This window comes from Oikopleura dioica, chromosome 2, assembly GCF_907165135.1.
Source record: "Oikopleura dioica chromosome 2, OKI2018_I68_1.0, whole genome shotgun sequence".
Classification (NCBI taxonomy): Eukaryota; Metazoa; Chordata; class Appendicularia; order Copelata; family Oikopleuridae; genus Oikopleura; species Oikopleura dioica.
The window spans coordinates 9,509,804-9,520,576 of record NC_137292.1 but is presented as its reverse complement, the minus strand read 5'-3'; the positions used below and the strand labels follow the sequence as shown (position 1 = coordinate 9,520,576).

Here is a 10,773-nt window from a genome sequence, read left to right as displayed (position 1 = left end):
ATAGTAATCTTCGTTGTTGGCTTTTTGAGCTACAGAAAGATGTGGCAAAATATCGAAGCGGTTCAAATGGTATAAGCAAAAAGATTCAAGTAAGGTGGCAAGGCAAACAAAACGCGTGGCAAAATGGGATCGAATTATTATTTTTTGTTTGACGTTTCGGAACTTATTCGCTTGATCCTCATGACTCGGTTGACTGTGGGTATTTGTAAATTAAGAGAACACCAGAAGTAACTCATTTCTCGAGCTTGAATGGGGGGAGTTTTTGGCTGAAGCAGTTTTCATTGACGATGCAGCCCGAGTCAGATGAGCTGGTTCGATTGGAGCCGGAAGTCGCGGCCCAGGCACCGGCGAATTCGGGCGAAGCGGGCTCACCAGAATGATCGGGAGAGTCACAGGAACCAGACGAGTAGCCAGTCGAGGCTGCCTTATTTGAAAGAGGTGAGCCTTCGCCTTTAAAGTTTCGCAAGATCCAGTCATCCAGGTGTTCTGGATTTACGGACGCAGCGAGCTCAGATGAGGCGGAACTGAGGCTGAATCGTCTAGCAGTCAGGGCCAAGAGATCGCTTAACATATTTTTAATACGCTGTTATATTGCCTTTTCGAAGAGAAAATATATTGTATTAATGATCATGGACGAATTTGAAATTCTGATATCTTCTAATAATAGCGATTATTGTTTTTCCATTAGCAATTGACGGAAAATTATCATATGAATCATATCATATGATATCATATCATATGAGGTAACACTGTATAACTTTATTACCTAGCGCGTCCTGAAGCTAATTCAGCGAGCTGGTCTTCGTCAAGAGGCTCTCCCTTGGGCAAGCGAAGAGAAGCGAAAGGATTGGAGTCGGTAGAATCGATGTCAGAAATGCTTGGAGTCTCTGGTCGCTGACTTTGCTGGTTCTTCTGCGGTTGCTGCTGATTGTCTAATAAAATTCATAAGAGAAGGAACTTTTTATCATTAATATAGTTTAAAATGAACAATTCTTCTGCTTACTGATTGGCATTTGCTGACTCTGTCCCTGCTGCATCGCAGCTTGGTTGAAAGCAGCACCGTTTTCGAAAAGAAGCTGCATCTGTCGCTGGTGGAGTTGGTGGAGCTCTGGCGGAATCTGCTGGCCTTCGACATGCATGTTTGCGTGCATGTTTGGATGCATTCCATTGGGCATCATGGGGTTGCCTTCCATATTTCCTAGATTTGATTTAGAAATCTTATTTTCTCATTCGATTCTCAAGTTTTCACATTTAGAATCCCCGATTCTACGATATTTTTGTTATTTCTACCTTCGCCAGGCTGTTTTACGAGCCTCCAGAAAGCCTCGGCTTCAACTCTCTGAAGTCTTCCTTTCAAGTCGCGATTTTCGTTTTCCAAGAATTTGTTTCTTTCGGCCATGTCTCCGAGTTGCCTTTCAAGGGCCATCATTTTTGCTTTCTTTCGATCACGTGCGGCCTGCGCCGATTCGCGGTTTTTTAGCTTTTTTCGAAGCTCTCGGTCGGTGATGTGATCATATGATTTTCTTAACGGATAGTTAAGTCTAATAGTTTGATAGATAATTATTATAGTAGCTTTTCAGCGAGAGCTATTTTAAATGTTCCAAGTCAAATTTCAAACGCGATTATGAGGATGTTAGATTCGAGATAGACCCCCCAAAAAATCGTCCTTTGACCCGTAGAATCCATTTCCGGGGTCGAAATTTTGTAATTCCAAAAATCGACTTTTCAAAAATGTTTATGAAAATTGGGGGTGAACCTTTATATGGAAGTGATTATATGGATTAGAGTTTTGATTGGTCTGTAGGCCGAATACAGCAATCTCATTGGTAATCCAAAAATGCACTTCCATATATTTAGTCCGAGAGTCGTGACTTCGGATAATAAGAAAAATAGCTGTGAAAAATTCATATTCATAAAAACAAGCGTTTAGATAGCTGATTCTATAAATACCGGTTGGTGATTGGATTTATGACTGGTTTATTTGGGTCTGGCGGCGAATGTCTTGGAGGACTGAGGCATCGCTTCGGAGGCAACGTCTTGTGAGGCTGGGAATTGAGTTTTGTATTTGAATTTGTGGAAGAAGTGGTGACGGCGGAAATTGTTGTTGGAATTTTCGGAAGGCCGACTGTCGGAATCGGACGCGGAATCGCAGTGAGACCGATTGTATCCATGTTAAGAGGATTAGCTCTAGAATTATTTTAAGGATGTTTTCGAAGAAACTTTTGGATTAAAAAGATAAGGTTATACAACCGCATTTCTGCTGATAAAAACCTGTTGTTTTGGATGCGATAAGTTTATTTATAGTTGGTTATTTGTCGTCTGGTAGATTGTTCCTCTGGCTGACCAGCTTCAAAGAAATTTGCATGATCGTTAGCACATGTCACTGAATTCTGGTAAAAAGTTAAAATAACATAAAACGCTCGATCAAATAGCAAAAATCAACAAGGACATTTTCATGAAAAATGATTGATACGACTTCTAATGTATAAACTAATAAGATATCAGTATGTTTTAAGGCTAATCATCTCAGAAATGACAAAAAGGTTGAATTAAGTCGATTCCATCTGTGGTATTTGGTGGAGTCACTATCTGTCTAACTTGACCACAATATCATATTGTCAATATGGCATTACTCCCGCATTCCCTTAAATACCGCTCATCTTTTATGGCTCCTAATGTTCTAAAATTGCTGACTCATTTTTGAAATAAATTTGAAGCTACTTTTTGGATTGCAAATATGTTGACTTCGAAAATCTATAGTGGAGCTACAGTACGAAAAAGTGGTTCTAAAAAGGACAAAGGAGCGAGGCGCCCGAGGGCCAGTGCTTTGTGCTCCAGCCAGGCGCTTAGTGCTCCACCAGCACCATTCTAAAGCGGAAGTGCCTACACACAGAGCTCTAGAATTCCGATGATCTGTATAACAACCATTCTTTCGATAGTTCAATCCGTAGTGATAAGATTTTCGCAAGTTACAGTCGCGTTCGTTCAAATTAGAAATCAAGGGTTTGGATATTGAAAATTACGTCTTAAATGCTATTAAAATGTCATTATTCGGCATGGAATCTATATGCTAGAATTTGAACAGTAGCTAATCAATTTGTTTTAGAAAGATCGCATTAAATAACCGCGGAAACACATTATCAGCTCATTTCCGATCTCGCTATTTCGGCAAAAGAATATTTTAGCGCCGTTCATCTTTACTCTTGTCGGAAGAAAATATCCTCGATAATTTTTATGCTCTTTTAGTAAAAAAATTTGTAAAATTTTGAATAGTTCTTCAAAATTTTTAAATATTTCTCTTTTTTTTTGTAAAATATGATTTCGATAAGTGAAGAAGGGATGCGATGAATACCAACTGTGAAGATTTCCTCTGGAAGAATCGATTTGAAGATGTCGTTCTTTTATTTTCTAAGGATGAATTCGTTAATCTCTTTGGAGAAGAAAATGGCAAAAAAAGAGTGTTATTTTGATGATGAAAATTCCAGTCTGAGCCTGGAAATTCGTATAAGCGAAAATTGGTTTTATGGCCCTTGGCGCGTTCATTCCGATAAAATGAAATCAGGGTCGTAATTTTACCGATGTTTCAACTCATTTGTTTTATATCGGTGCCGATAAAAACCGACAAAATACATATTAATTCGGCTCGTTGATGAAATAGACGCTACTGACTTGCATATTTCCAGAACCTGTCTTTTTGAACGGATTTTTAGGTGATTTATTCCTCATTTTTATGGGTAAATATATGAAAAACCGTGCACGTGTAGACATTTGTCTGAAAATGACTATTTTTCTTGATATTTTTCGCTTAAAAATAACAATAAATGTCCGCATTAACCTTTTGATAATGACGCCAAAAAATGACTGTTTTTTCAAGTGAAAAATCGAGCTATATTTTTTGCAGAATTATATGGTCTCGAATGGAATTTGAGCGAGCTTCGGATTGTGCTGACATATCAAACAGGGTTGATGTAACCCAAATTTCGCTGGAGCGTTCGTTACGTAAAGCTTTGCGTTAGTCAGGTAAGCTCTGAATGGCGGTGGTGGTGTTACTACACCCGGCTCAGGTGAGCACTTGGCAACTGCACCATCAAACCACATCAGCGCGCGCCCGGCCTACTCAGAAGAAGAAGCTTTTCTCGGAAAATTTCGATTCGACAAGCTCTTTAATCAATCCCAGGCTTATCAAAGTGGAGATCCTTAATATTTATATCCCGTTTTTACTGTAAAAATGATCAAGAACGGTCAAAAGAAAATTTTTACTTCGGAAAAATCTTTGACCGTCAATCGCGCAAAATTCCTTCAAGAATTTAATCTTTATTAAATCATCTAATACGCTACAGATAGAAGTTTTTGTGCGTACAAAAAGGGAAATTAATTCAGAAAAAAGCGAATTTTCCGAATTTCGTGCGTATTTGGTTATGTTATTTTTGCCCTAAAAAGGGTGCCGGAATTTTTTATATTGAGAGAAAAATGATCAATGTCATCCGATTAAGGATTAATAACGAATTTCAATTCATTTTCATGATAAGTAACAATGATAAAATTAATTCAGAACGAATTAATTTTCCAAATTTCGTGCGCATTTGGCTTTGGTCCATTTCCCGTAAAAAGGCTGCCGGAATTTTAATCTACGAAGAAAAGAAATGGTTCCACCGAATTTTGCATCAATTCCGAATCTCAATTCAGCCAAGCAATTTTTTGATGATAAACACTTGAACCATTTTCCGAAATAGCAGGCTTGGAAATATTTTATTTTTTGGATAAAAGTATTTTTTATGGTAATCGACCGTTTACATTACAATCCATTAATATAAATGAAGGCATTTTTGTTAGCCCATTCTATTTTTACCATAAAAATTTCCTGAAAATTCTCCCTATAAATCGCCATAACGAAAAGTATCTTCCATCATCAAAATCTCTCTCTCTAAGTCCAAAAGGTAAACTCACCAGATGATGTCTTCTTGGATTCTCTATTTGCTCTTTCTTGATTTTCTCAAAATTTATTATGAAATTCGCTTAAGTTTAAAAAAGTTTTTTTTTCTGAAAGTGATGTTCACGAAATACGCGGTACTCGGTTGTGAGTGAGCCTGCTCTGGCGCGTTTCTCCGAAGAGGGCGATTACTGAGAATTCGGCTCTTGGAGGAGCCTTCTAAACCTCTTCAGAACGTGATGCGCGCGCTGATTGGCTCTGCGCTCGTTGCCGCGGGCACCTCCACCACCATCAGTCCGCGATGGCGCATAGGAGCGCCTCAGCCGATAATGCACGCCGCCACCACTTTTTAGAAACCGTTCAATGAACAACCCTACCATCGCCAAGCCTGCTATAATTTACTAGAGCACTCGAATAATACCATCAAAACTTTATATTAAATCACTTCAGAAGGAAGACTTCCGGTAGCAGAAAGAGTCAAGAACCAGCCTTTCAATTTTGTTAATTTATTATTTTCTAAAGTGACAATAATATTGACATTCTCACATTCTACGAGCCATAATAATATATGATATATTAAATATCACAATAAAAAGACCACTTTGATGAAAAATTCCTGTCAGAATAAAAGCGCCTTGTTTATCAATGACCATTATCAATTCTCCATATAATATATGGACCATATAATATGGTCCATATTGGTGTTTCATCAGAAGCTCTTACTTTCTTAGCTTCTTTGATATATCATATATGAATAAGGGAAACTATACGAACGCTGCTAAAAGATTATTTACGTTGCTGCATAACCTCGTGACTGTGTATTATTGATGGTCTATCCTGCTCAAATGTATCTTTGACTTATTATTAATTTATGGACACACTTATCACAACAATGATTATGCGCAATATCTGGCGCAAATGATGATATAAGAAGCATATTCTTTTGCGATAAATGTCACGTTTTTTCTTATCTAATATCAATCCATTTTGTCGATTAGATGCGAATTATATCAATACAAAAAACGTGGTTCTAGCGGATCGAGCAAGAAATGATTCTTTTTCGATGGTGAATTTTCAATTATTTTCTCTGGACTAATACGATTTAGCACTACTGTCCTTACAAGTAGAATTGGTATATTAGCATATTTGTTTAATGCCCTTTAAAAATATATAAATGGAGTGAAATGATAAATGATAAGAATGCGTAAAATCTCAATATTTTCAAAAGCCGTTCAATAGAGCTGGCTAAGAAAGAAAAGTGACGGTTTCGTGAGTGGCGGGTGGATTGCGTCACCCCGCTTCGGTGATCGTTTCTTGTTCAACTGTCTGTTTTGACTTTCCTCGGTCTAGTACAAGAGAGACGCTTTCTAACACTGCTTTAGAGCGTCGCTACCTGCCTTTTCGTGGCCTACACCAACTTTACTCCACCATCTAGGGTCGCCACCAAAATGTCTCCAGGGAGTCTTTTTGGAGGAATAGAGATTGATATTCCGCATGATGGCGTTTTTTTATAACAACCAATTAGATTGCAGAAAAAGGGAAGAAAAAGTCGCAAAGAGTTGAAAATTTTAAATTACAACTTTGCCATCAATTTGTCTTTTTCCGAGGTCTTATCAAAGAATCGAGCAGATCGAGTTCAACGGGGAGACCCTAGAATGACACCACACTTAAAATATGCTCCACCACATTCCACCAAATCGGCTCAGGATTACGAGACTTCTCTTAGCAAGGTGAACGTAACAACTCTTCAAGTTTGTAATAAAAGCATAAGGTTTTCTAATTCACAGGGGCAATCTTGATCGTTTCTTGACAATGGGAAAATTTGAAGGACATTTTCAAATTTTGATAATGAAAAACATTTGTGGATTTATTTCGCTCTAAGAGTATAAAAAAGTTATATACAGGCGCAAGCTGGGCGGATCTTTATTAACGCCCATATCTAGCCTGGCGGAAGCAAGTTGGGCTTGAGTTCCAGTCGCATTTCGTGACTCCATTGACGGATTCGCAGAGGCAAGTCGCACGCGTCGATTGGAGCGGGTGGTAGCAGTTCGATCTTAATTCGGACAAGTCAGAGTTTTTTTCATCCGCCAGGATTTTTGATAAATGATATCTTAATCTAAGCGGGCTTGTGTAACGTGAGGCAACTTCTCTCAACTCCTTTCATTACGGCAATTTTCCGTGATTAGTCAAAAATGAGTTTTCAATCGCAACATTTTATTTCGCCAAATCGACATTTTAAATACCTGTAACATTGGGAGCCTGGAAAATTAAAATGGGTACACTGAGTTGTTGGCTGATCCATCCACGGGGCCTTATCGCATCCGTCACAACCTGAATGAAGGATTTCATCTTTTACTTTCCAAAATACGTTCCGCGCTTACCATTTTTGTCGCATCCTCGTGCCATCACAGCCTTGCTCATACAGGTTGGCAGCCCTTTGTCGTAAGAGCATCCGTTCTTCAAAATAGTAAGTTAAAAGGAGCCGATGATTAACCCTGATGAGACCATTAAAGGAATCTATCTACATCCGGCGAAATATATTCTTTCTAGCTACATTCTAGCCAGTGAAAATCATATTGAGGATTTTTCTCTTGTTATGGTATTATTTGCTGTTATGCTGTCTCATGACAATAAATTCCAAAACGACAGATCTTTTCCTTGAGAAATTATCATATATTATCCATTATTATATATTATCCAATTATACCTTATCTTATCCAGGGGGCAATAATATCACAAACAAGCAAGCAAAATTGCAAATCTGGATGGAATCAGAATATAAAACCATTTCAAAAATTACGAAAAAGGCTCATGTGAGTGGAAAATTATAAAATAACGTGAGAAAATCTGAGCAATTTTTTCGCGCAAAATCCTTGATAAGCAAATTATTTTCGGACAATCAGACTCAGCCTCACAAAGTCACATGTGAGAATCGTGTGACTGGAAAAAATCATAAGTAACGTACCTCTCCACAGACACAGATGGTTTCTGTTGACTGACAGTCAAGGCGACGGCATTTACTGCCCTCGTGGTTTCTACTTGTGCAGATTGTGTAACCATTTTCGATCGAATCACATTCCCGGCTTGAGAAGTCTTGAAAAAATCTGTGAAAGTCTTAACAAAGACTCATTTACCAAAAGATTCAATGTCTTGCTCTTCAAGTTCTTCCACCTCCATTAAACCGCCCATACCAACATCGCTCAACATTCCATCGCCTTGAATTGTTCATTTAGAGATCGAAAATGTTCATTTTAGAAAATCAAGTTGAGATAGAATCGATGATTTGTTTAGAATGTTCTTATCAGACTTGCCTTGTTGAGATTTGGAGCTTGGCTGCGGCTCGTGAACACATGTCGGCTGCTTTTCTCCATGATCGTAGAGCCAGGTGCATCGAATGCCATAGCATGAGCATGTTGCTGTTGCCTGAACCATTGTGCCTGGACATCGATTGATCCTGCATTCAGATCCCTATGATCGAAATCAGTAAATTAATCGAGGAAAAATGTACCTTGTTGTATCCGTTAGTACACTTGACAGCATTGATATAATCCCAATTCGTTGGCTTATGGCATCGTTGCGAGCTCCTTATTTCCGTCAGATAATTGTTGATTTAGAGAGGTCTAGCGTTACCTAAATCCGAGCGAAATTGGATCCTCGACTTTATCTGGATTTCCGCAATCGGGCCTTCTATTCCACTTGCATTTCTTGGTATCACTTGAGCGGTCGAAGCACATGCACGTAGCTTCATTTTCGGTTTAGATTCTCTTTGAAATAATAAATAGAGTTACCTGGAATCGGCGCCTGGTTTTTCTTGCACTGAGTATGCTGGCAGACGGATTTATCCTTATTCATCTTTGTGCACTCTATTTTAGGATTGGCGCCAAATGAAGATGCGTACCAGTCTTCTTCTTCGCATCGTTCGTCTGTTAGTCCTCGTTTTTCTTGACGAATACATCGAGGACCTTAATTATACTTTGTAATAAGAAAAACATAGCTGGAAATTTGAATTTGCATTCTTGGATCATTCTTGAATGGACAGCTTTTCCTTGAAATTATTCAGATTTACAATCATCGAGCTAGCAGACAATAGAAAAGGTGTCTGTTCTAAGATCCAGTCAACTCAAGATATGTCATTCTCAAAACAACAGTAATTATAATAAGATATAATTGTTTATTTCTTCTTGTTACTTTACCTCTTTTGGTAAAGTCATCCTTAAGCTCTTCCTGCCATTTGCATTTTGAGACATCGTCATCTTTCGTATAGCATTTGCATTTTACCGCCGTCGAGATCTGCCTCTTTGAACAGCTTTTCATCAGGCAAACGGAGTCTTTATGATTCTTCTCTGAGCAGATGACATCTCCAGATTCGAGCCATTCTAGCTCCTCGCAAAAGTCTGGAACTTCTTTCTCCTTATCCTCAGTAACATTCTTTTCTGACTTAATGATGACGCAAGAAGGTCCATTCTTGTTGTCCCACTCGCAGACACCTTCTGTACACTGACAGGTGGACTTCATTTCTTTTTTGTCGAATGTGATCCCTTGACCATAGCAGGAGGTCTCACAGACTGAATTCTTTTGACGCCCATCTGAGCAGGACACGAATTCGAACCAGGATGGTGTCTCACACACACGCTCTGGTATGTTTTCCACTTTCACTGGCTTACTAACTTTTTCCGGCTTCTCGACTTCCTTCTGTGTTTTTTCTTTCGCAGCCAATTTCGCAGATTTTTTCGCTGCTTTGCGCAACTGCTGTTTTTGAAGTTTTAGCACTGCTTTTTCAGCCTCAGTTCGTTTCCCACTAGTTTTTTTCTCGCTGTTTGCTCGGTCAGAATCATCTTTTGGATCTCGGGTAGAGAGCGAAATGATCAGCGACTCCGTTGTTGATAAAGTAGTTGCAACTACTGTTGTGCTTACATATTCGGTGGTCGTCTCTTCTTCTTTATTTGTCCATTTTGGTGGAGCAATTGCATTAACCGACTTGTATTTTTCTGGTGATTCGATTGAATCTGCAGATAATCCGGGAGATACTTCTGGCTTTTGTGTCTATTGATGGATTTTTTTAGATGGAATTATCGCAAATAGTAGGCCTAATGCTACATGAAATAATAGAAGAAAAAGAACAATGAAGTCTATTTCTATTCAAGATAAAAAACAGATAGTGATGTTACGTCAAATCATTGAAATCCTTAGCTGAACTTCTTCTTCTGTGACATCCCAAGAATCTACGTAGTACATCTCATAATCTGCCGGGTTTGTACAAAAGGGCCGCGCAGGCATCCACTTGCATTGCTTGCCACAGAGACATTCCGACATGACGGGTTCAAGCCCTTTCGGACAGAACATTGTGCAGTAGGAATCTTTTAAATTCCCTTTGCTACAAATCACATCTTCATCTAAGAGCCAACTTTCGTTTGAGCAAACTTGGGCAAGTTGTTTTTGTGACATTACTTATACAGAGATGATGAAATGCTTGCAAAGAATATCCATATATTGACAATAACTATAATCTGAGGCTCAGCGAAGCACTGGCAAGCCGGTTTAATGATAATGCTAAGTCAAAGCTTCTGTACTATTATCCCTGGCCTATTGGAACAAGTGAGCCAAGGAGCTTCATGGTTCTTGATTTCTCTCGTGTTCTCTTTCAAACTTCGTAAAAATTCTTCTGACGACAAAATTAGATATGGTCAGACTGACACCACTCCAAAATGGTCAGAAGAGGCAATAGCGCCTAAGTTATCTTCAATTGAACAAACCCTGATATCAGCACCTTTCCATGATAGGAGAGCCATATCTTCAGCAGAAAACAACCTCACCTGCTAAGAATTAGTGATCATAGATCTTGG

General features: G+C 38.8%; 2 protein-coding genes across 5 annotated transcripts; both read right to left on the bottom strand.

Annotated features, from left to right (window-relative positions):
- Positions 1-206: 206 nt before the first annotated feature.
- On the bottom strand, positions 207-5,123 carry LOC145698382 (uncharacterized). 4 transcript variants are annotated; one of them, XM_081775582.1, is made up of 8 exons: positions 4,948-5,123; positions 3,353-3,408; positions 2,272-2,390; positions 1,951-2,187; positions 1,291-1,523; positions 1,004-1,198; positions 767-932; positions 207-563 (listed from the first exon to the last, which is right to left on the bottom strand). In XM_081775582.1, the coding sequence occupies exons 4-8, from the start codon at positions 2,169-2,171 to the stop codon at positions 233-235; spliced, it is 1,146 nt and encodes a 381-aa protein (XP_081631708.1). In that variant the 5' UTR covers positions 2,172-2,187; positions 2,272-2,390; positions 3,353-3,408; positions 4,948-5,123; the 3' UTR covers positions 207-232. The 4 variants fall into 4 exon arrangements, with proteins under 4 accessions (XP_081631708.1, XP_081631710.1, XP_081631711.1 ...); XM_081775584.1 differs by having other exon boundaries at positions 2,272-2,383; XM_081775585.1 differs by having other exon boundaries at positions 3,357-3,408.
- Positions 5,124-6,805: 1,682 nt separating this feature from the next.
- On the bottom strand, positions 6,806-10,375 carry LOC145698166 (uncharacterized). Its single transcript, XM_081775368.1, has 11 exons — positions 10,127-10,375; positions 9,124-9,973; positions 8,719-8,892; positions 8,561-8,672; positions 8,439-8,514; positions 8,242-8,398; positions 8,065-8,145; positions 7,896-8,023; positions 7,312-7,387; positions 7,174-7,261; positions 6,806-6,983 (listed from the first exon to the last, which is right to left on the bottom strand). Exons 1-11 carry the CDS (start codon positions 10,373-10,375, stop codon positions 6,857-6,859), a joined length of 2,118 nt encoding a protein of 705 aa, XP_081631494.1. The 3' UTR covers positions 6,806-6,856.
- Positions 10,376-10,773: the final 398 nt, after the last annotated feature.